At 28.8% G+C, this 22,833-nt stretch overlaps 2 protein-coding genes across 2 annotated transcripts in view; one reads left to right on the top strand and one right to left on the bottom strand.

Annotated features, from left to right (window-relative positions):
* The window catches only part of LOC113373513 (BLOC-1-related complex subunit 5-like), a 44,384-nt gene that overhangs the window by 20,275 nt on the left and 1,276 nt on the right, over window positions 1-22,833 (top strand). The window contains exons 2-5 of the mRNA XM_026613806.1: window positions 18,832-19,084; window positions 20,648-20,955; window positions 21,272-21,394; window positions 21,648-21,858. Coding sequence (XP_026469591.1) covers window positions 18,856-19,084; window positions 20,648-20,955; window positions 21,272-21,394; window positions 21,648-21,858 — 871 coding nt within the window. The 5' untranslated portion in view covers window positions 18,832-18,855. The remainder of the gene's footprint in view (window positions 1-18,831; window positions 19,085-20,647; window positions 20,956-21,271; window positions 21,395-21,647; window positions 21,859-22,833) is intronic.
* Window positions 10,528-16,505, bottom strand: LOC113373514. The gene is made up of 7 exons (XM_026613807.1): window positions 16,148-16,505; window positions 15,732-15,886; window positions 15,561-15,666; window positions 15,032-15,249; window positions 14,496-14,595; window positions 14,276-14,428; window positions 10,528-10,607 (listed from the first exon to the last, which is right to left on the bottom strand). The coding sequence occupies exons 1-7, from the start codon at window positions 16,503-16,505 to the stop codon at window positions 10,528-10,530; spliced, it is 1,170 nt and encodes a 389-aa protein (XP_026469592.1).

The following is a 22,833-nucleotide window of genomic DNA, read 5'->3' as shown; positions in this document are numbered from 1 at the left end:
CTGTAATTAATTTCCAATGTCGATATTGGCATCAAACATCACTCATCTATGCATATAAAAATATGGCATAAGTATGCATTAATTATAGGCTAAAGGTGGAAAAGGTATCATTGCGGAAATGATAAATAATTCAAAAGTAATATAAAAAATAGTTGGTCGGTTTTGAAGATAAGGAAAAATAATTATTTTAAATTTCTGCGAATAATTCAATGATATATTTATGTCATTTGAAGATACTTTGACAAAAAGAGCATCTCGGATAATTTTTTTTTTCTTATTTTTAAATATAACTTACAAGAACCTGGTTCTAAAAAAACTTCACATGATTTAGAGTTGATAGTGAAAACGAACCCTTTAAAATATTATATCACTTGTAAAAAGTGAAGAAATTCATTCACATTTAAGCTAAGGTTTGGCAAAGTTTTTTAAAATGGCAATAAGAACGACCCCTGTTGATTTCTTCTTGACTACATACTCCACATTCCACAATTCAAATTGTATGGAGTCAAAGAAGTTAACAATTTGCCATTTTGATTCTTCTGTGGTCATTTTCAAAAACTTTTCCTAACAAAACATAGCTCAAATGTGAATTTATTTTCTTTGCACAAAGATACCAATTTTTGTTTGTTGTATAACGTAATAAACGTAAAAACAAAGTGAAGCCAAATTTATATAGCATTGTTTGAACTTTGGAATAGAGATTCTAAGTATAAAAATGACGTACGTAATTAAACAGACAAAAGAAACAGCTGACCTAATTAATTAGATTTACTTTCACTTACTTTTCTTTGAATGTACATTGAGTAGCTGCTTCATTACCCAGAATGATTTTTAAATATTTCTTTTCGTTGGTTGTTCAAATTGAGTCTTACAACTATATAATATAATTCAAACAGTCACTCTGATTGTATAAATTTGTCATTAAAAGCAATAATTATTTTGAGTGATGTGTATTGTATTTCAAAAATGGATAATTGAATATGGGAATTTTCCACCCTGTTGATGAAAAAGCTACACATATGATTAAGTTATAATAGATGGAGAAATGTAGGTCAATAGACGTAATAAATTATAGCTGAACTACAAAACAGTACATTTTTGATTGCATGATAATTATTTTGATTGGGATTTCAATAGGCTTGCAATAGGCAACATATGTTAGGTAACGAGTTTGTTGTTTTAATTAAATTACACAATTTGAAAAATCAAAAGAATAATATATGTCGGAATAGCATATGTCGGTATGGGTACATTATCCACGGACAAGAAAAACCTTTCGAAAATATTAAAAAAAATTCAACCAACGGCCGACGAAACGTATATTAAGGATAGTTTATTAATAAAACTATTATTTAGGATATAGCTGGGCTAAAGGTCTGCAGGTAAAAAGGTCCAATATCATCTCAAAATCAAGAAAAAAATTGGGATTTTTTATAATACTTTTTCGAAGTAGAGGGGAGAAAATATCCCTATTAGGAGATAAAAGGCCACATTGTCAATTCTTCAAGAAAAGTATTTTGTCCATTCTTAGTTTTTTTTTTTTGAGCAATGTTGTTTAGTTTATGATACATGCATATAATATTTATTATATATAACGTTATTTAGTTTGTTTAAAACGTTATTTTTTTTTTTGAGTTAGATTCTACTTTGTTTTATACAACCTATAGAATAGCTTCTTACATAACGTTTAGGGTAGAAAGGGCCACCTGAATGGTGGAAGATGTAAACAATAAGAAATTAGTAAATAACAATGCAAAATAAGTTACAAAAAGCAATTTTGCATGTTTTAAATTTAATTAATAATTACTCCAACTCCATACGAAGGTTGTATGTAAAACGGGCTAGTGATAAATTTTAGAAAAATAGCAAAAATAACATATTGTTTATTGAAAAATAAAAAAAATTTGATATTTGTTTGTTAGATATGTGTTATTTATTGTGATGTAGTTGATTTGGTTTTCCCAATATTACTTGACCCAATATTTTTTGACTAATAGTCAAAATCGACTTTTGTGCCTCCTCTCCCTACCCTATATATATATCAGGATATCTAGATATTCCCACTAGTCTATTCTATTATTGTTATTTTGTTATATTTTATTTATTTTTCTAGTATTATTTTATCATTCAGTAATTTTATTTATATATTTATTAATTTTATTTTTATTATTATTTGCTTATATTTTATATCAAATCATATTACGGATATTATTTTCATGTAAATTTTATCATTTGCACTTTTATTTATTTAAATTTATGTTATTATTTATCAATATTATGATGTGAAATATTTATCAACAGTACTAATGAAGTTTAAAAAAAAAAAAAAAAAAAAGCACAGCAAAGCCAATATAAAATATAAAATTGCCAATCTAGCAAGTTTGAGAAATTAAGTTTCACACACAAATCAACAAAAAACTAAACCAAAAACTAAAAGCATACCTAAAATGCAAAATAAAATCGTAGCCACCAATTTATTTAATAAACCATCACCTTGCCTAAGCGGGAATGTTTTGCCAATATAGTCCAACTTTGGAAATGTCTGATATCGTGCGGGCATTGTTATTTTTGCAAATATTTCTTTCACAAATGGGAAGAAATAATCATTTAAATAAAACAGTGCTATATTTAATGACTTATTATATATAATTACCTTTAATTGAGCCACTCTCAAAGGGCTTTCTATGATATCGTCTAACCCATAATTCGTGTCAGAACTGTGTGCTGCTTTAATCGCCATCGGCCACCGATTGACGCAAATTATCACTGCTGTGCCTCATATCGGTGGTTAGATTCGTGTCCAATGAATTCCTAAAAATATAGTTTTAACAATATTATATATTATTATATTCAACTATAACTAGAAATAGATTTCTAGTAATATAATAATTGCATTTGATTAAATTTCTTTTATTATTTTTGCATTACGTGCTGCTTTACAAATGTTTGAACCGCAACTATGTCGTAAATAACAATGACTTGCTAATAAAATTATTTTAAAAAAATGTAATTTTTATTGTATCACATCACGTTTAAATGATTGTAATGTAAAGTCTACGTTGGCACTTGAAAATACATTGGCAAAGTAATATATAGGATATTATATTTGATAAATCATTGAATTAGTAGATATGTGTGTCTTTGTATTTAAACGCCATAAAGATCGCTAAATTTTATGTGTGTTTATGGTACTGTCTTAAAAATCGATGAATTAAAAATGAACAGCGAGAATAGAAATTTTAAATGTTGACAAATTGTGTATGAATCTGTAAATTTATTAAAGTTATTAATTTACAGCAAACATATTGCCGATTTTTTCTCCTAACAAACCTCTCCTCATTAATAATTTATTGTTACATTCGCTGCACATGTTTAACATATACATAATTCTAAATATCTGTTCAAATAATTTGTCCAACGGCAGATGGGCAAAAAAGTGATTTAACAGCTTTATTTCCACGGCTTATTTTGTTATCATCAAGATATGGCATTTGTATCCATTATCATTAGTTTAATTAATAAATATCTGTTCATTTGTCTTCCTCGCTAATCAATTAATAAAAAAAGCTCTTAAAATGAATATTTTAATCATTATGATGGAAAATAAATAGATGTTGTTGCTTCAAAATTAACTAAACGATGTGAAATCGTTAATTTTAAAATCATTTTATATTTTTAATCGATGATTTGATGAAAGTTACAAAATTTTTGGATTGTACACGTTCCACTATAAAAATGCATACCAAATATTAAATTTTCACTAACTGATTTCAAATGTGTTTTTACTAAAGATGTGGGAAACCGATATGTATTATAGTCATAATTATATATGATGAAATATCATATTCGTGTGCAGTGATCTTTATAAAATAAGATGTACGATTAGAAATATTATGAAACATTGTAAATACGTTTACACAATATTTGTGATACTATCGCATATATTAATGTTTTGCGAAATAAAACATCAATGTAGGGAGTAATCACGATTTTCAGTCACGAAAATTACTAGAAAATCATGTGTTTTATTCTTTATTGATTTTGCAAACTACTTTATATAGATATCATTCTATCAATCTTATTGCAAAATATTGTTTTGCGCGGAAAGAGAAAATTGAATAAACTTGAAATGTCTTCGGAATTACCATAGGCATTTTCGTTCTAAGCTTCCATAGATCACTTATTCACTAGTAGATAATAATTACATTTTATTTTATAAATATTGCAAATTGTTTGTCGAAATTTATATAAATTTTTATTATGTTCACACTCTTTGCTTTGAAAAAATCTGTATCTAAATAAATGTGAATGATATCTTTAAGAATTATACTATTTTTGTGTAATACATTTACTCTAATTAATTGTGCTTTTTATGTAAAGTATTAATCAAAGTATTCATTGAATTATGAATCGCCAAGTCACATTTTTCATCAGCATTATTTGTTTTATGTGAAATTTACATTTTCTGACAGTTTATTATCCTTCGCACATAAACTTTATTAAAAATAATCAAATTTTTTAAAACAAATTAACAAATCAAGGGATAATTTTCAATGCAGATTTTAGTTAAGGAATAAAAATAATTACGGATTCAATAATCGTTCTGATATAGTCTTATATCGGGACAGATCAAATGGCTTTTTTTGAATTTTTGATCAGTATTTTTAATATCAAACGTAAGTGAATTTGCTTTAAACATAAACTCTTTTCCTTATATATAAAGATGAAATATGTATCAATTTTAATTTATTTTGTTTATTTTTTGAGAAAGGTCTGCCACGATCGTACTTTTGACCTGTAGTATGAAGGACGATCGACGAAACTGGTATTAAAATATCAATCAAATGGGTAATATTTTCTGTAATATTTGTATAAGAATATAATCGAACTTTCAGAGATAGAAGCATTTAGAATACTGAAATCTTTTTTCAATATTCATATTTAAATGCATTTTGTGCAATTCTGTATACACGCTGCGCATATGCGGAAAATGTATTTATAACCCTTCTATAAAATCATAATATACAAAAAATCTTATAAACTTCGCTTTGAGCCAAATTATCTGTAAATCATTAGCTTACCTCACTGGTCCGACCAAATTTGAGTCTTGACTAAATCTTCTTTGGCGATTATCTCCCTGGTATTGTGAAAGTCTATCAAAACTCATGGCGGGGTTGCATTCTCCAAGGTACCTCGAAGGGCTCGGAAGATTCCCATGTCTTACGGTGGAAAACCGCGTGCCATCGCGACTCGCCCGCCGCGAAGACGTATTGCTCGAAGTGGCTGTTTCGTCTTCGAAAATCAGTCGATTATTTTCATTCATCATTGTAATAATGTCACTATTTGCACTTGTTTGGTAATTAAAAAATCTGTTGAGACCTTTTTCGCAAATTTGAAAGAGTTTCCACTGAAACGTGTTTGTTGTGTATCACAATATTTTTTTAATCAATAGTTCAATTTAAAAAACTATTGAAGTACTGAACTATTGAATAGAAATTTCTTTATATTTTCAATATATAGAACCTATAAAAATTAACGTGTCAGCTTAAAAAATTTATGAAAGTTTGTATATTTTGATTGAATTTTATCATATTTGTTTTTAGGTCATATATATAATTTCTTTTCCACTCATTTGAGTGTTCTCTACAAACACATATTTGCTTATACATCCAATAATTTTATTTTAATACTATTGTTCCACGCTGTTAATATTTATTTTAATAATCATTTATGACAAATTAGTTGAAGACGTTATCTCTCAATTAGTATTTGTTTGTTAATTGTAATGGCAGTTTCTAGAGATACTTTCAATTTTGCACAACTTAGCGTTAGCTTTCCATTTTAAATGCAATTTGGTACGTATATTTCGATATAAACGTGCATTTGAAATAGTGAACACAATTTTATTTGGAGTTAAGTATTATAACATTTTCTGGTAATGTTTAAATATTTTAATTATATATTCTTGTTTATTTTGAATATTTAAACAAGAATTAGTTGTGTAAAGTTTGACGTAGAATTTAACAACTATTACTTGACCAATCATAAAGTCACTTATATTTTCATAAAGTGGCATACTTAAATATTTTTTTATTTATTATTCAAAAGATTTAAAAAACTTCACTTTTGTATTAAATATTTATTTTAACTTTTCATCTGAATAACATAAATCCGTTTAGAGATAACAGTTTATGGGCAATATTTGTTACAATAACTTTTTTTCAAATGCGAAATTTCTTATATTAGCACTAAGTATTTAAAATTCAGTGTCAAATTTAATTTGTGATTATCAAATGTTTATTATCAGTATTGTTCTTAATAAAACAATTTATGTAAACAGGTTAAAATATTATCTGCTGCACTGCGCTGTTTTTTATATAGCTTTGAAAACTACCTTGAGGTTTTTTATTATGCACAATAAAACAAGTCAACGATTTCTTTGTACACAAACTTTCCCAGTTAATTTAATTATCATAAGACGAGATTTTCCGAAACCGTACACAGGTGCTTCGGAGACAATTTAATATTTAACAATTTGCGCTAGCACTGAAGTTAGTGGATTTCAATTCTCATGTGATTCTTATTTCTAATTACATTCTTTCTTCGTTGTGTATATATTTAACATTTGCTTTAATATACAGCACTAATTATGTTCACTAACGAGCTACGTAATCAGTCAAATTTACACGGTCACTTATTGATAGATCAGAAGCAATTTTTTTTTGTTTCACTGTGAAAATTTCATAAATGAAAGCTAGTATTTTCTCCTATTTCGTTTAACCAAGTCGGTGATATAATTTTCATTTCCGTGTTCATGTCACGAATATCGGTTTCCGACTAATGATAGTTATTGGTCAACGTTTTTGCGGTGGCTAAAACTACCCCACGAGTACATTATTGCATCGGATCCACGATAACCGTGTCACTTATAACGTAAGCGTGCTTGCGCGGTCTGCCGAAGAGCCAACGTGGAAATTGACATGGAGATACCCGTTAGGCCGAGGGCTAGGAACAATTCGATGAATTGGTAATTTTTTTCAAGCGTTTTTGAAATCGGTAATTGTAAATTGTGATATCAGTTTTGGGAAGACTGCTGTTTAAATGAGAAATAGTGAGTAGCCATTACTTCAAGGGGGGAGGATCTAGAATGATATTTTTCTCTCTCTTGATTATTATGTGCTTGTGTGTATATGTGTACGAGTAAGTACATAAAAAACATACTTATAAACGTCGAAAATAAATCATAGGGAAAATTGTCGGTTTAATACACATTCCTGCATTGCATTACTTTATTAATTTTTTTTTATTGTCATTATAATCTTGATTGGAAATCAAGATTCCAGTCGTGATTTAATAATTTTGATATTTTTTTACCATTTTTGAAATTGGTAATTTCAGTTCTGTATAGACCGATGTATTTAAAAAAATAGTAAGTAAGCATTACTTCATGGGGGGAGGATCTAGATCCTCTTTTGATTATTATGTGCATGTGTGTATGAGTAGGTATATGTACGAGTATAAGCACATAAAATACATACTTATAAACGTGGAAAATGAATCATAGAGAAAAGAGTCAGTTCAAAATACATTTTTGCATTGCATTTTTTATTAAATTTTTCTTTTATTTTAATGAGATTGCAGTCATGATGTAATAATTTTGGTAATCTTTTACCATTTTTGAAATTCGTAATTGAAACTCGAAATTTCAGTTTTGTAAAGACTACTGTTTAAATGAGAAATAGAGAGTAGCCATTACTTTATGGGGGGAGGATCTAGAATGCTATTTTTTCCTTAATTTTTTTCTATATCTATAAAAGAGAGAAATGAATTATAGAGAAAAGTGTCAGTTTAAAAAACATGATTGACTTTCATTTTCTCATCAATTTTTTTTGTTATTATAGTATGATTGTAATTTTGATGTAAGACGTCAGCGTAATCAAGCTGATTTAACCATTCTCTTATATTCGTAGAAATGTGGAAGATTAATTAAAGTAAAATTTTAACTTTTATTATACTTGTATAATGCTGTAGTCTGCAATACAACTAAACTTAATTAGGTCCCTCTTGCACACAAAAAATTGTGTTAATTTTATAAATTCGCTATGGTAATATTATCTTCCTTTCCAGTTGTTTCCCAAAAGCACCTCAAACAAATATAACCTCTAACTATAAAATGGCATCTAACAATTCGTTTGATTGTGATAAATATTTAAAATTAAAAAATTCGGAATTCTGAGGTAATTTTTAGATCTTTTACGTAAAAGTTTAAAAATCATACAAAATATTTCATTACTTATTCTTCTGCTCTACTAATAAATTTTTACTAATGCCCCTCCACATGCATGAAACGATACACGTCATGAAACCTTTTGTGTAAATTTAAGTTGACTTTTATCATTAGTGTGGTTATTATGAATTGATACAACGCTAATGAGGAAAGCTAATATATTCTGGTATCCTCGATAATTTTGGTGAGTAAAACATTTGCAAAGCTAAATATTTGTAATGTACTGTAAAATGTATGAATCAACAAAATGAAGAACAATGGGGTTTTTTAATATATATACATAACAATATATATATAAATATATATATATATATATATATCATTTCGAATAAACAGTTTATAAACTATTTATCATATTTTTTACGTGAATTGTTTCATAATTATCTGTATTCAGAGCAAGCATATTGGTTGCTATGCTCTGGATATTCTAATTAGTTATGTGCATAATGAAGATTTATTTATATGTCAAAATATTGTATACTAATTTTAAAGATTATTTGTATAAGTATAGTTTATATTACGTTTCTCTTAACTTGAAAATGATAAAATTTTCACAATTAGTATTTGTTACCAATTGTTTGATGTAAAATATCGCATTATAGTTTATAATAAACCCGGTACAGTTCTAATAGAATCTTCTTTTCTTAAACTCTTCTTTTTATATATATGTATTTGCATGATTTTAAAATATGAACAATCAATTGGTAGATCTCTGTTTGTCCTGAATATTTGTTTAACTGTCCAATACGTGTTAATAATCGACTTAATCAATTAAGATTATTGCAAATTCTCGGGATAAAATAGTTATGTCATGTTACCATTTTTTTTGTTGAATGAGCAGGTAGTCAAGAATTATCTTTGCTGTTTGAGCGGGCGTTTCACGCATAAAACCTAACCTCCAAATAGCACAAACATCATAATATCAACTTTAGTTTGACTTCACGCATGTGTTACCAAAGTGGCAACGAAAAGTTTGCACATGATATCATTGATATTTCAAATTTGTACCAATTGAAGGTTAGCAAATATATAGTTTTTTGGTTTAACAAAATAGACCGGTAACATAATATAACTAATTAACCCCGAGAGTTGGTCTCTTACATATTTAAGTTCAAATTTTGACTCATACACCAAAGAGACAAACATAGCTACAATACTTATTTTTAATTTTGGTCACAAACGAATCGGAATGACTTGAAACGTTCTGAATCGAAATTAGCAAGTCAGAATTCCTCCTTCGAGAAATAGGGCTAGTGTTCAGGACCAAATTTACCAAATTCAAATAATCATTCTATTCCACCCTCGGTTCTTAATGTTGCAAAAAAACAGATAATTATTTAGCCTCCTTTTTCGTCTTCAACTACGAGCATTCGCCGGTAAGTCTCATATGTAATAAATAATGCACATGTTACCCGCCATGGAAACCAAATGGAGACAACATAATAAAATCAATTTCCGTTCCAATATGCCCCTCCATGTGTCCAGTATCACATGGCGCTTCGATGGTAATGATACTCTGACGTTTGACTAATACATACTACGAAGGATGGAACGTAACCTATCGTGTCTTACAAGTTAGATCATATCGTCAACATGGTAGGAATAGATGGTTTTAAATTTAATTTTTATTTGCATTGGCTTTAGTTATTGACGATCAGTATTGGAAATAGATAATATGAATTTTAGTTACCTACGCTTGCAGTGTTTGCTTTTGTAATTACTAGTTCATTTTGCGTGATACTTGTACCTTATAACTTGTATTTAACAGTATTTTAGATATTTGCGATATTAAGTATTCTTAAATAGACTTAAATAACAAATAAATATTTTTTATATATTAATTGAACAGCGATCAGAACTTAAGAGTTCTATGAGCTGTTGTTCTGATGATTTACTTAACCCAACTCAAACAGTTGTGTTATCTCTATGTGATGAATATTTTCACAATTTTTGTAATTTTTTTTTCGTTTTTTTTTCATAGCAATCTATACAATAATTTCATTTAGCTACAATTGTAGATATCGTGTGAAAGATAACTATCCTGTGATAGCACCTTCTGTTATTCTGTAAAATTGATGAATTTTCAATAGCCGATAAATAATTGTCAAAAAGTAAAATTACTTGTGAATATACTTTTTTATTGTAATTATCGTTTAAAGAAACTTATGGCGACCTGGTACACTCTAGCTATAAAAATTATCTTATAAGCGAGTTCAATCCCAACCTCAACCAGCTCGAAATCAGACAAACATGATATTTTCACTTGAGGTTGTAGATCTCGAATATAATTTCAACTTAGAATCACGTTTTGTGGGCATTGCTGCATAAAAAAATACGAAGATAATATAATATAGATATAAATAATATATTATAGATAGCATATAGTATAATCATAAAAAACTACAATTAGGGCAGGACAACTATTGGGTTGCCTTCACAATAACATATCTTAACCATTACTAAATGTCTGCAATGTGGACAGATTTCGATTCAAACAAAAATCAGAATCTTATATCTTATGAACGATTTCAAATATTTGTGATCTCATCTGAAAATTAATACCATCAATAAGTTAGTAATTTTATATATTTTTGAAATTAAATGTTTCAAAATAATTAAATTTACAAAAGAAGGACAAGATTTTATGTCATCAAATTATGTACTTAATTAATCTCTATATCATTTTTTATTGAACAGCGATCAGAAGTTAAGGGTTCTATGAGCTGTTGTGATGATTTTACTTGTTAGATAAAAAACGTAGGTTTTCATAGATATCAATCCAAATATTTGCTTATCTATTTATGATGGATTTTATTATTACAATTTGTATAATGGTAATGATTTTTGTCGATGCTGTAATGCCGGATAAGAGTTAATTTTTACTAGAGAATATATTACTATATATATATCTCTCCAAATGAAAACTGATGTCACTGCTGCTTGATGCAAATTGTCTGATTCTCTGTTTCAAATCCAACAGCTCTAACCACTTACTCACAGCTTCAAAAATTTCACGATTTTAGTCAATAATATATATTGTCCATTGATCATTCTACTATGCTAAAATTTATTTTTTTTTATGGAGCATGTAGAAGTTGATCGAATTTGAATTCATACCTCTGCTGTGGTTATATGAAATATGTTTTTCATATGATATAGATTTTAATTCGCATAATTCCATCGACATCTTAAAACTGCAAATTGCAGACACGTGTGCTCTTCCGTCAATGGACATAATATTTCAAGTACACAACTATGAAAAGGTTACTATTTAATTCGTTTCTAAATAAATCATTTACGATTGAATCTCGTCGAATGTTATCTATTTAGAGTTCGTAAACAATTTCAATTGCTACTATTGTTTTCTTAGTGTTATAATAATTTTATACCGTACTATTTCTGTAACACAATTTGTACTTACACCTACGTCACTAGGTTTCACAGAATAGGCGTGGGACTGATACTCCAGTAAATATCAACCTAAATTATTAAGAAGAATTGGACGCGTGCTGTCGAGTGACGTCAGATTCGCATTAAGTTAATATCATAATAATACTCTTATTGGTAATAATAATTGCTTAGAACGTACACATTTAATATACAACAAGGTGCAATTATTTCGAGTAATAAGGGCTCAATAGGTTTTTGTTGGCGTTTCGCATTGCATCTTTTGTGATGACTTACTTAAATAACTACGTCAGTTTTTATAGATGGCAACCCAAACCGTTGTCCCTTCTCTATGTGATATATTTCATTATTACAATTTCTGTAATAGTGTTAACTTTTTGCAGCATTTTCGGTTAAAGGCTAATTTCACTTGAAAACATATTGCTATTTTTATTTGAAATCAATTGCTGATTGTTTAGCATCAGGTTGTTTCGAATATAGGACCTCTGATCTGATCCTAGAGCTCTAACCACTTGCCACGGGCCCTTTACTGAAAATAAGGCTAAAACGAATTATTCTTTAGGTATTCAAAATAGTTTTTGTAATTTTTCTTTTAGTGACACATTAATAATGATATTTTCAATTATATGTTTCAATTCAAACAGAAAAGCAAATAAGAAGACAACATTTGAGCAATATTTTGTGAATATATTTCTACTGTATTATGCTTCACTATAGACAAAGCATGCTGAAATCACTATTTTCAACAGTAAAATATAAAAATTTTTAAGTCAAATATAAATTTATATGAATAAACATAATAATAATAAATAAATAAATTTATTGTAATTATGAAACAATTATCAGCATATACAATGTTAAACTTACTCTAGGACAATAAATTAGTTAATTAATTTTGAACGAATACATATTTGTAATATGATAAATTAATACTTAATTTATCTAGTGTTTCAAATTTATTATTCTAATGACCAACCTATTTATCAAACTACAGTATTAAGGAATAAATAAATTAATTTGTTATATTTTCGAAGCATTCGTATGTGCAATATTAAAATAACTCACTCTAATATAATAAATTAATAAATATATTTTTATATAAATAAATAAAACTAAAAATCATTGCAATCTTGTTCTAAATGTATCTGATGCCAAATGTAAAGTACGAGGAAAAAATGAATGAAAATTGTGATTATAATGAATAGAATAATCATGATATTGTTTTATCAAATTATTCCATCTTGCACGGTTCTTGGCGAAAAAGTATTCTGAAACCTCTTCCAGTAACGTTTCCATTTGATCGGAAAGGAAGCATTATTGGTCCTGCACCATATTCTGAAAAGTTTCCAAATCAGATCGTTACTTCCCTATTCCAATTGACATTCATGTCGTGGTTGCATTTTAACTTGCATTATTAATTACGTGCAATATTCTTTATCAGTTGACCCAGTTGTGCTCGTGAATCGATTCAGATCTTCATTATACGAGTTTAATAATGAAGTATTTGTTCAGAATTGAATTGGTTTTTTTACATATTCATAACTATGTACTTCAACCTTAGTTTAAGTTCATAGATATTGATTGATTACTGCTTAAAGTCAACAATTAATTTTCAGATATTTTTATGGCTTTTCAGATATTTGTATTTGTACCGTTTTCATATAATTAAGTATGTTACCTTAATGATTTTAAGTGCGCAAGAGAAAATTATTTTTGCCTATTTTTACTTTATCTTATTTCCTTCCTATAGCTAAGGATAATTTTTATATCAGAAATAAATAAATGGCTCGATCAGGTTAAGACTATTTGTATTCTGCTATTATCTACTTGAATGTTGCTTTTTAACACGAATCGTAAAGGATAAAAATACAATTTAATAAATCTCTACTCCTATTTCGAAAGTTTATTCTTCTATTTAAAAACACCTTAATTTACCATAGCCTATGGTAAGAAATAAATATGTACACGAATAGAATGAAATTATCAATGAAAATATGAATATAGAATACGTGTATTATTTTAAGCATAGACTATATATTTTTCTATGTTATGCATCCCAAATTACCCCAAACCAGCATAATTGCTAGTTGCAGGCTTTCTAAAAAATACTTTGCTCAAATATCATGTTAATAATTTTTAATATTTCTTGTCGATATTTGTCGGACTCCCCTTCGGTGAAAAATAGTTTAAATAATTAATTCTTGATTCTTATAGTATGTTGAGACGTAGTTGTTTTAGAATAATTTAATATTGATCAGTTCTTGCCATAATCAATAGAAAATACGCATTCGTACAGAAGATGAATAATTGTATAAGATTATACTGCCAACCATATAAAAATAGACTTGATTTGCAACTGTTTTCACAAAGGTATTCGATTTCATTTTTTGAACAAGCTCAATATATTTATTAAATATTATTTTCGCAGAAGTTGAGAATTTATATTAATTTACTAATTTTCTTTGGTCTACATATGAGCAAATTTTGTACTGTAACTAATATCATATGTTCCATAACAATGATGTCATATCTATAATGATTGAAAATAATGTTTACAATTTAGCTATTTTGCTTTCTTACCAACAACTGGTGCATCTATTGTAAAGTCTTCAATTAATGAAGCATCGTTCAGTCTTTCTCCACAAAGTCGAACTCCATTGATGATGATAAAATCATCAGGACAGTTGAACACCTCAACTCCTGCTTGTTCAGGAGGAATTATTGGTTCTCCATCTATTAATTAATGCTAAGAAATATTACTTATCTTAATCTGTGATAATTATTATCATTATGCTCTTACCTAGGCCAACGTTTGAAATTTGGAAAAAATCTGCATTGAAATAAGTCACCGCGCAGCGGCCGGGTTTCCGTGTTATGCAGATTGCGTAATTCATGTTATTCTGAAATGTTGAAAAAGCATGTGATTTTGTTTAAAAAATTAATTACAGCTGACGTTAATAAACTATTTGGACCTAACTAAATATCATACAAAATTGATGTTTTTGAGTTCCTTAATTCATGCGTATGCAGTAAAGCATCTTCTTCCAAATGCTAAAATGTTCATATATGGCATTTTTCGTTATTAGCTTAATTCTTATTTGGTGTAGTTAATAAAATTATTTGTTGAACCAAAGATCTTGGTCGCACTTTTTGCCATATCTTGAGAATTTATGTCATTTTTCATAACATAGAGAAAATTTAACTTCACCAGCTTTTTGAAACATTCCGTAGTGCCTCTATATTGTGGAGATATATCTGCCCTCTTTAAAGACCTTTGCACAAAACCATGACTTTGATCTATGAAGAAGTCTTTGGTACAAAAAGTTTGATACTTACGAAATATCCTGGCCTTCTGGCGTCGAGAATTCTCGATGAATCTGCATAATTAAAACTTTCAATGCGTCCGTCCAGGTCATCATAGTGCTGCAAGCAACCATCTGGTACATTTTGTTCTGGTGTCAATTGCGTTATCTTTATACGATACTGCCGCAAACGATCCGAATTTGTTAAGGCGCTCACCATGAGGAAGTTGGACTGTGATACGTCCAAATACACTAAAATATATACCTGTTAGTGTATGTTAATTTGTAAGACTCTATATTCATCGACTTCTATATGCAAAGTTATTGATTTGGCCCAAAAATTAAAATATAAGTTCTGTGAAGCTTCGGATAGACCAATGTCTTGATCATTGAACGGCTTACAAATGTAACAAATTTTTGTCTGCATACTTATGAATCGAACTGTTTTAAAATCAGGATCCAAAATGTGTAAAAAAATATATATTTAATTTTAATATCTGTTTTTGGGCGTTATCAACAATGTATTGCACTAGTAATTAAATAACTTTATGGTAAATTATTACTGTGTTGTCCCGTATTTATTCCGCACATTGGGGGCAACTTGTTTCCCATTTGTCCAGAAATTAGAAGTTGATCCTCTATGCAATCTCCATTTGTCGGCGGTTGCATCTTCAATAAATAATGCGATTTTAATGTATACTATTTTATTTTATTATCTATGTTTATTGTGTTACCTCAAACGACAAAAAGTCGAGTCTAAATTGTCGTACACCAGGTAAAGCCACCACTGTTATAGCACAAGCTAATTTTGATGAAGTTGGTTTGGGAAAACCAGGAGACTCGAAGTAACTAACGTTTTGTAGAGACATGTCACCGCATTTTAGCGAAACTGGGAAATGGCATTTATAATAATACTAACAATAATAATATATTATTAGAATTCTCGAACTTAAAGTATTTAATTTATGTTCGTTGTCAAGGAAGTTTGAGGCTTCTCTCAGCTAAACTATCGGACTTACACACTTTCCTGCGGACTACGTGTTAGAGATATATAAAATGATGTGTCTTTTAGACAATATTAATGTGAGTTTTTATCTATTTACAAGTAATTTTGATTACAAGTATTACAAAAATTTTTAATTTCACTTACAAATACAGCAGACACCAAAACCTTTCGCGCAACTGCCAACCGCAAGTCCTCCAAGGCGATCGCATTCAGTCTTATGATAACACGTTCCATCAGTTGTTTCTAAAAGATCATACTCCAACGAACATGGTTTGTTCTCAAATTTAATAATACTGAACAAATCTAAAAATCTTGTATTGCCTTTTCTTCTTAATACATTTTTCTTTGAAACGGAATCGAGATTTTGCAAATTGGTCACTTCATTATTAGCTGTGTGCGTAACAATCTTCAAATCTGTTTTTCTAGAATCTAAATTTCTGAAATATTCTGTAAAATTATAGTCTCCTATATCAAAAGCAATGTCATTTTTATCATGCTTCATTATTGTATCATTTATGTTTTTGTTAATAAATTTTACAGTTCCACTATTCACCATCGCCTGATTAAAAATTGATAAGAAAAAATATATATAACTTAGAGTATTGATTTTAACAAACATTGTATTATTTCACTCGTGACATTTGACTTTTTATACCGATTTCAATTGGAAATAGATTTGAACGGTTGACCTTTAAGACATCACGCATTTTTTTCATTTTATCCTTAATCACACATAGTTTTTATTAAACGGCAATAAATATTACAAAGCTTTAAACGGATTTGAAAAAGGCGGTATAAAATGTAAAATTTTACTAATACACGTGTTAACAATATGAATACAAAAAATATACTAGATGCTCAGTGGGTTTTAAGATTTTATTTTGTGTGAAGACAACGTTGCTGCGATAGAAAGAATACACAATTTTCCGCTTATTGAATCTATTCAAAAGTTCTTTTAACGAGATAAATGAAAAGTGTGTCACAGTTTGCACATTTTCAGATCATTCTTTTGTTCCCGGACAAAAAGGCATTCTGAACGGTTTTTCTGATTATGCGATCCTATTGTAGGATGTAACTATTTTATATCTTAGTATGAACTTGACTGTGTCTAAATTACTGTAATATTTTTATCATTATTTTATTATTGTTGCTTTGTTTTTAAATCAATGATTTTGTAGGTTTTGTTAACATGTATTTTTTATTTTTCCTAATAAATTTTTAGGCGAAATAGAAAATTGAGACTTCAGTATAAAACTTAAACTACCATAGACCTGTTGTGCTATTTGAAAAATTAATATTTATTATAGTTTCCGTGTTCTAAAATTAATATTACATATTTCAATTGCGAACATTTGTCCTTCAAACCAACTTAAAAAAATTATTTCTAAAAATTCATTTTTACACTGTTAAGAAGCAATGTTGTAACCAATCTTTCATCATTGAAAAAATATTTGTTTCCATAACAAATTGTTAATAAAAATATGATTATTATCATATGACAAATACACATACATTAGAGAAAAAAAAATTATAATATATCAAATTATACCAGAAATTGCGAGCGTGCCTTTATAATTGACCCAGTCCCCTCTTTGTTCAACAAGCGTGGTAGCACGATTTTTTTACACGACATGTGTCACTATTTACATTTTATCAAATGCATTACTTTTTAATGATAATTACATTAAGATAATCAGATTTGCTGTGAACTATTGCAAGAACTTGTTTTATATAGGTTAGAAAAGATTAGCTAATTTTTATATGTTTTGAAATTCTACAAATTAGCCCATTGCTTTTAATAAATATAAAATAAAATATAATTTTGAAGTAAATAGAAAAATTCGATGCTTACTACTAGTAAGGTGACCATATTTTTTGCATTAAATCCGGGACGGATTATAATGTTCGCGAGAGCGAGAGTGGGGGAGGTGTTTTCGGTTCAAATTTTCTAGTTGAAATCTACTTAAAAAAAATATTGGCATTCAAAACATTTTTGAAAATCCGGGACAATCCGGGACAAAACACCTAAAAACCGGGACAAATATTGCTTTTAGAAAAAGCCGGGACGCAAGGCGGAAAATCGGGACTATCCCGGCCAATCCGGGACGTATGGTCACCTTACTACTAGAGTAAAATTTATATTTCAATAAGCGATCATTTGACAAGACTTTTATATCAGCAATATGTTAAAAGTTTTTATGCAGATTGCTAGAACAAATACTTCACAGAATATTTAAAAAAAAGATTTTAATGGTTAGTTTAGTTCCAATAATAAATGAAATTTTCTTTTTTTTATTCTACGTCTTTTCTCATTTTACACCTCAACTTTGTGAAAAACAGTATCATTGGATGTAGTTTTTAGATTTACTCTCTTGTATCTTCTGAACAATTGGTTTTACACCTTACCTATGTGCATGATCAAGTTAATAAAAAAAAACCTTATACCTATCATCACATACTTAAATTTACTTTCCTCGTAATAGAAGATCAATACCTTAAGTATAGTATGGTTTATCTTGTTATACATATATTTTTTAATCCAAATATATTTAAATCTAAGTTGCATTTTGCAACTTAAAAATAGGAAAAAGAATATATGAGTAAAGTTGATATAACTCATAGATAATTTGCATATTTTTATTAGATATGTGAATAACTTTAAAAACACTTCTGATACTTTCTTAGATTAGGCCTTGACTTAAATTCCCTTATTGGACAGGAAGTTCTAATTTTATTATTATATTGTTACACAAAAGACACTTTCTTTTTTTGATCTCGAATTTTTTCAAAAATTTGTGGTTTTCATTAATGCAATATATTTATTTCAGATTACGATTTAATCCAGGCGAATCATGGGTTCTGAGCAATCATCGGCGGCGGCTGCTCGGGAGGCAAGTTCTAACGCCAGGAGGAGCGAGAGCCCCCGCAGTGGCGGCAGGTTGGTACGCGGCCACACGATCGCTGCCTCCGGATGCGAGGCCGCCAAAATGGAGCGGCCTACAAGCATATCTCCTGGACCGAGCGTCTGTTCTGACGCCGATTTGCCGTATATATCATACACTGTCAATCGACCTATTGGAGGTAATTGCAAATTAATGAGTAGAAAATTAAGTTAATCAGATATAAATCCTACTATCTTCTATATATATATAAAAATAAGTCGGGTTACCCTTCCTGACAAAATAACTCCAGAACGCACGAACCGATTTCGACAATTTTGCATTCTTTCTCGGGCTCCGCAAGGTTTATAGCTAAGAAAATTAGTTGTGCATGGCATCGTGCCTTAATGCAAGCTGCTGGAACTTCACGCACCGTAATTAAAAATTCGAGTAATGACATTAGTGAGAATTATCAGAATTATGCTTGGTTAAGTCAACGAGCAATTCTTGCCGCAAAGAATAATGATGTACACGCACTGAATTTCACCATTCAATCAAAATTTCTGGCGATTTGGTGACATACCTATGATTCCGACTGGTCTTCCGTTTGACTTCAAACGATTGCAATTTCCAGTTCGCCTTGCGTTCGCAATAACAAGTCGAAAGGCCAATCGCTTAGTGTTTGCGGGATAAATTTCAAATAGATTATTTAGAAAATCATTTTTTCACATGGGCAGTTATACGTTGCCTGTTCACGAGTTGGAAAACCATCCCTTTGTTTGTGTTAACGTCAGACCAAAAAACAAAAATGTGGTTTACCAAAGAGCACTTCAATGAAACGGATAATTTGTGGATTCACTTTCATTTACTTAGAGAAGTTCAACTAAAAAACACTTTATTTTTGTAATCGAAATAAATTCATTACTGTTGTATAATAAAATCAAATTTTCCTTTTCAAATATAAAACAAACAAAAAATTTCTTCATCTTTCTCACGAAACCACCTGGTGGCGAAACGAACGTTCGTCGGGTTTGCTAGTACTAAATAATACAGTATGCTCTAATTACTTACGTGGAAACTATAAATATTACTGCATTATTTGGTTTGAAACATGGCAAATGATCTAAAGCAACTGAAAAATTATATTAAGAAAAATAATTCAAGAGCTTTTATTCGGAATTTGATTGCATTTTGATACTATTAGCATACTACGGTTATGACATTGGCCTCTGCTACAACCAGGTCGATTGACTATATAGAGTAAGGTTGCCTAAGTGGAACTCCCTAAGGAAAATGCCCGTAATATTTAGTGTAAATAAAATTATATACAATGTTTGGTATTTACTAAATCCTGATTTAGTTGGCTAATGATTAAGAATTTTTTTAATTTTAAGTTTTTTATTAATATAAGAATCTTTAGATTTTTCAAAAATGTGTTTTGGTACCACTAAAAAAACGCTCTCTATTAAAGCGGTACGAGTTAGGAATTTTCACGGTTACGATTCAAGCTGCATGCTTTCGAAGTTTGAATTTAAAACTAATGAGCACCTAACACATACTACTATATTTATTTATATCTAAACGATTATCAAATAAGTAATAAGAATAAACATTAGTAAAGGAAAAATGTCAGAATCATATTATTGCCGTAAAAAGCCAACAACTGAGTCAAAAATCTCACTTTTTATCGAATTATTATTATTGTATTATAATGTTTAAGTTTCATTTTCAAATATTATACTTTTAATTAATCATTTTTCTTCAGATTCACCAAAATTAAAAAACAAGAATCTCAAACAACCTCTAATGACGAGGTCGCGAAGCACGGGCCTGGGCAAGAACAAAAATCAGGCCCAAGGCGGCAAATATTCTTCAAACAGCAAACAGCCGCCAGCAAGCGCTTCTGCAGCTTTAGGACGCGCAACTAAGGCGCATAATATTGTTGTTGTGAAATCAGGAGCTGCACAAGGGGGACCAGAATCGGATCCTGACATTCAAAGACTTCAAAGCATTCCAATGTTTTTACCTGTTATGAGAGGGACTTTGAATTTACCATCTCATAGGGATCCAGAGGTAAAGAAAATATTGTATAATGGCATTATGCGTTTTTTTAAAATCGAATCAAGTAAACATTTAGAGTAATTATGAGATTGGAAACGGTTTTGAATAAGTTATAGCTAAAACTATCATGTTGTCGTCGATTCTAAGCGGATTAAAGTTCTTCTAATCAAGACTAAATAATTTTCTAAACTTTTTTCTAAGATGATTATTTATGATAAGATCGTTATTCAAATTATAAAACAAAGAAGAATGTTATTAGTTTGCAAGAAACTTTTTTGGATTTATGTTGAAAGATGTAATTAAATCGTATATTTATATTACGTTATAGGTATTAGAACGCTTGCAGCCTGCACCACTACGCGCCCTTTGTCTTAAAATGCAAGCTCATTATGCAACGAGGGCTAATGATGTGGCAGCTGAACAAAATAATATTGTTCAAAAAATAAAAGAGGTATGTATTGAATTTATTTATAACGTACATAAATTATATTCTATACACTTTTTATTATTTATCAACTGTTTATGCATCTCCAGTTATATTAAACATATATTATCTCTGTGATAGTAATCTTGGTATTCAGTTTAGTAACTCTTTATCGTATTATTATTATCGAGCCGCTCATTATTCTCGAAAGTCAAATAATGGTGCTTATTATTATTTAACATTATATTGCGTTTATAGTTTCAAATTTCTTCTTATTCAGACTGATGCAGATATAAATCGTCTGATGGCTGGTTTAACGGACAACCAGAAACGTTATGCAAAGTACGCGGAAAAACTATCAAAGGTTTATGATGTTTCACATCAGGTTAAGAAATGTCATATGCTCTTAAGTCAAACTTTAGAAAGTTTAAATACTTTGAATAATTGTTTGCCTTTAGAGGATAGACTAGAACCATTTGTCTGGTCAGCCAGTTAAAACTTTTCACTTTTTTTTTCAATTTGTTTTTTAATATATTTGTTGTTACTTGTGGGATAACTAATGCAAAATTTTTATATTTCATATGTGTGTAACTCACTTATCATTGGCTATAATGAAACAAATCTTATTAAAGTTGATTTTGAGCTTTTGAGAAATATGCGTTTTAAAGGGTTGAAAGTCTCAATTTTCAATTCTCTTACAAAAAATTTGATTTTAAATGACTTTATAAAAATTTATTACGGCAGTCAATGTTGTAATTTCTGTGATACTATTTAATTTATTGGGATCAAATATATTACTAAATTAAAAGTAATATTGGCATATTATTTAATTCTGTTTCGGGTTTGATTATAAGATATTAAAAGATGTAGTTAAATTTTTTGCTAAATATAATTTATTAACTTAAGTTTATTATTAATTTAAATTATAGTGAATTTCTTAGTCAATCAATGATATGTAAAATATTCTATTAATAAATATGATAAAACTTGATATTAAACTAGCATCAAACTTTCTTTGTAAATTAATTTATGGAAAGAATACTTGCTTTGTTGATATTAAACTTGCCAAAATAAATATTTCATAATTAACATGAATGCGTTTCTTTTTATGTTTAAAATAAATAATATTAAAATACTTATAATTAAATGAAAAAAAATTAAATTAATACTTATAATTAAAACTATTACAAATCAATATCATCACAAAAATCTGACATCCACTCCAGAAGCAATGTTATTTCTGAACATTCTGTGTGTGTTTGCATTTTGACTTTGCTTCATTATTATTTTTATTTTGAGATAAATGATGTAGAGTTACCTGAAACAAATTTTCAAATTATTTCAGAATAATTTTTTTTTGTTCGAAGAATTAAATTTGGCGCTTCAACTTTACTGAAAGTATGCAAAGTTCCGAAATTGAAGAAAAATAGGCGCATAATTAATATATGTCACCATATTTAATCTAA

Source organism: Ctenocephalides felis, unplaced genomic scaffold, assembly GCF_003426905.1.
Source record: "Ctenocephalides felis isolate EL2017-DRISC unplaced genomic scaffold, ASM342690v1 CF-g0.4_SCAFFOLD_01604, whole genome shotgun sequence".
Taxonomy (NCBI): Eukaryota; Metazoa; Arthropoda; class Insecta; order Siphonaptera; family Pulicidae; genus Ctenocephalides; species Ctenocephalides felis.
Note: the sequence above shows the minus strand (reverse complement) of the source record. Positions and strands in the feature narration are given on the sequence as shown.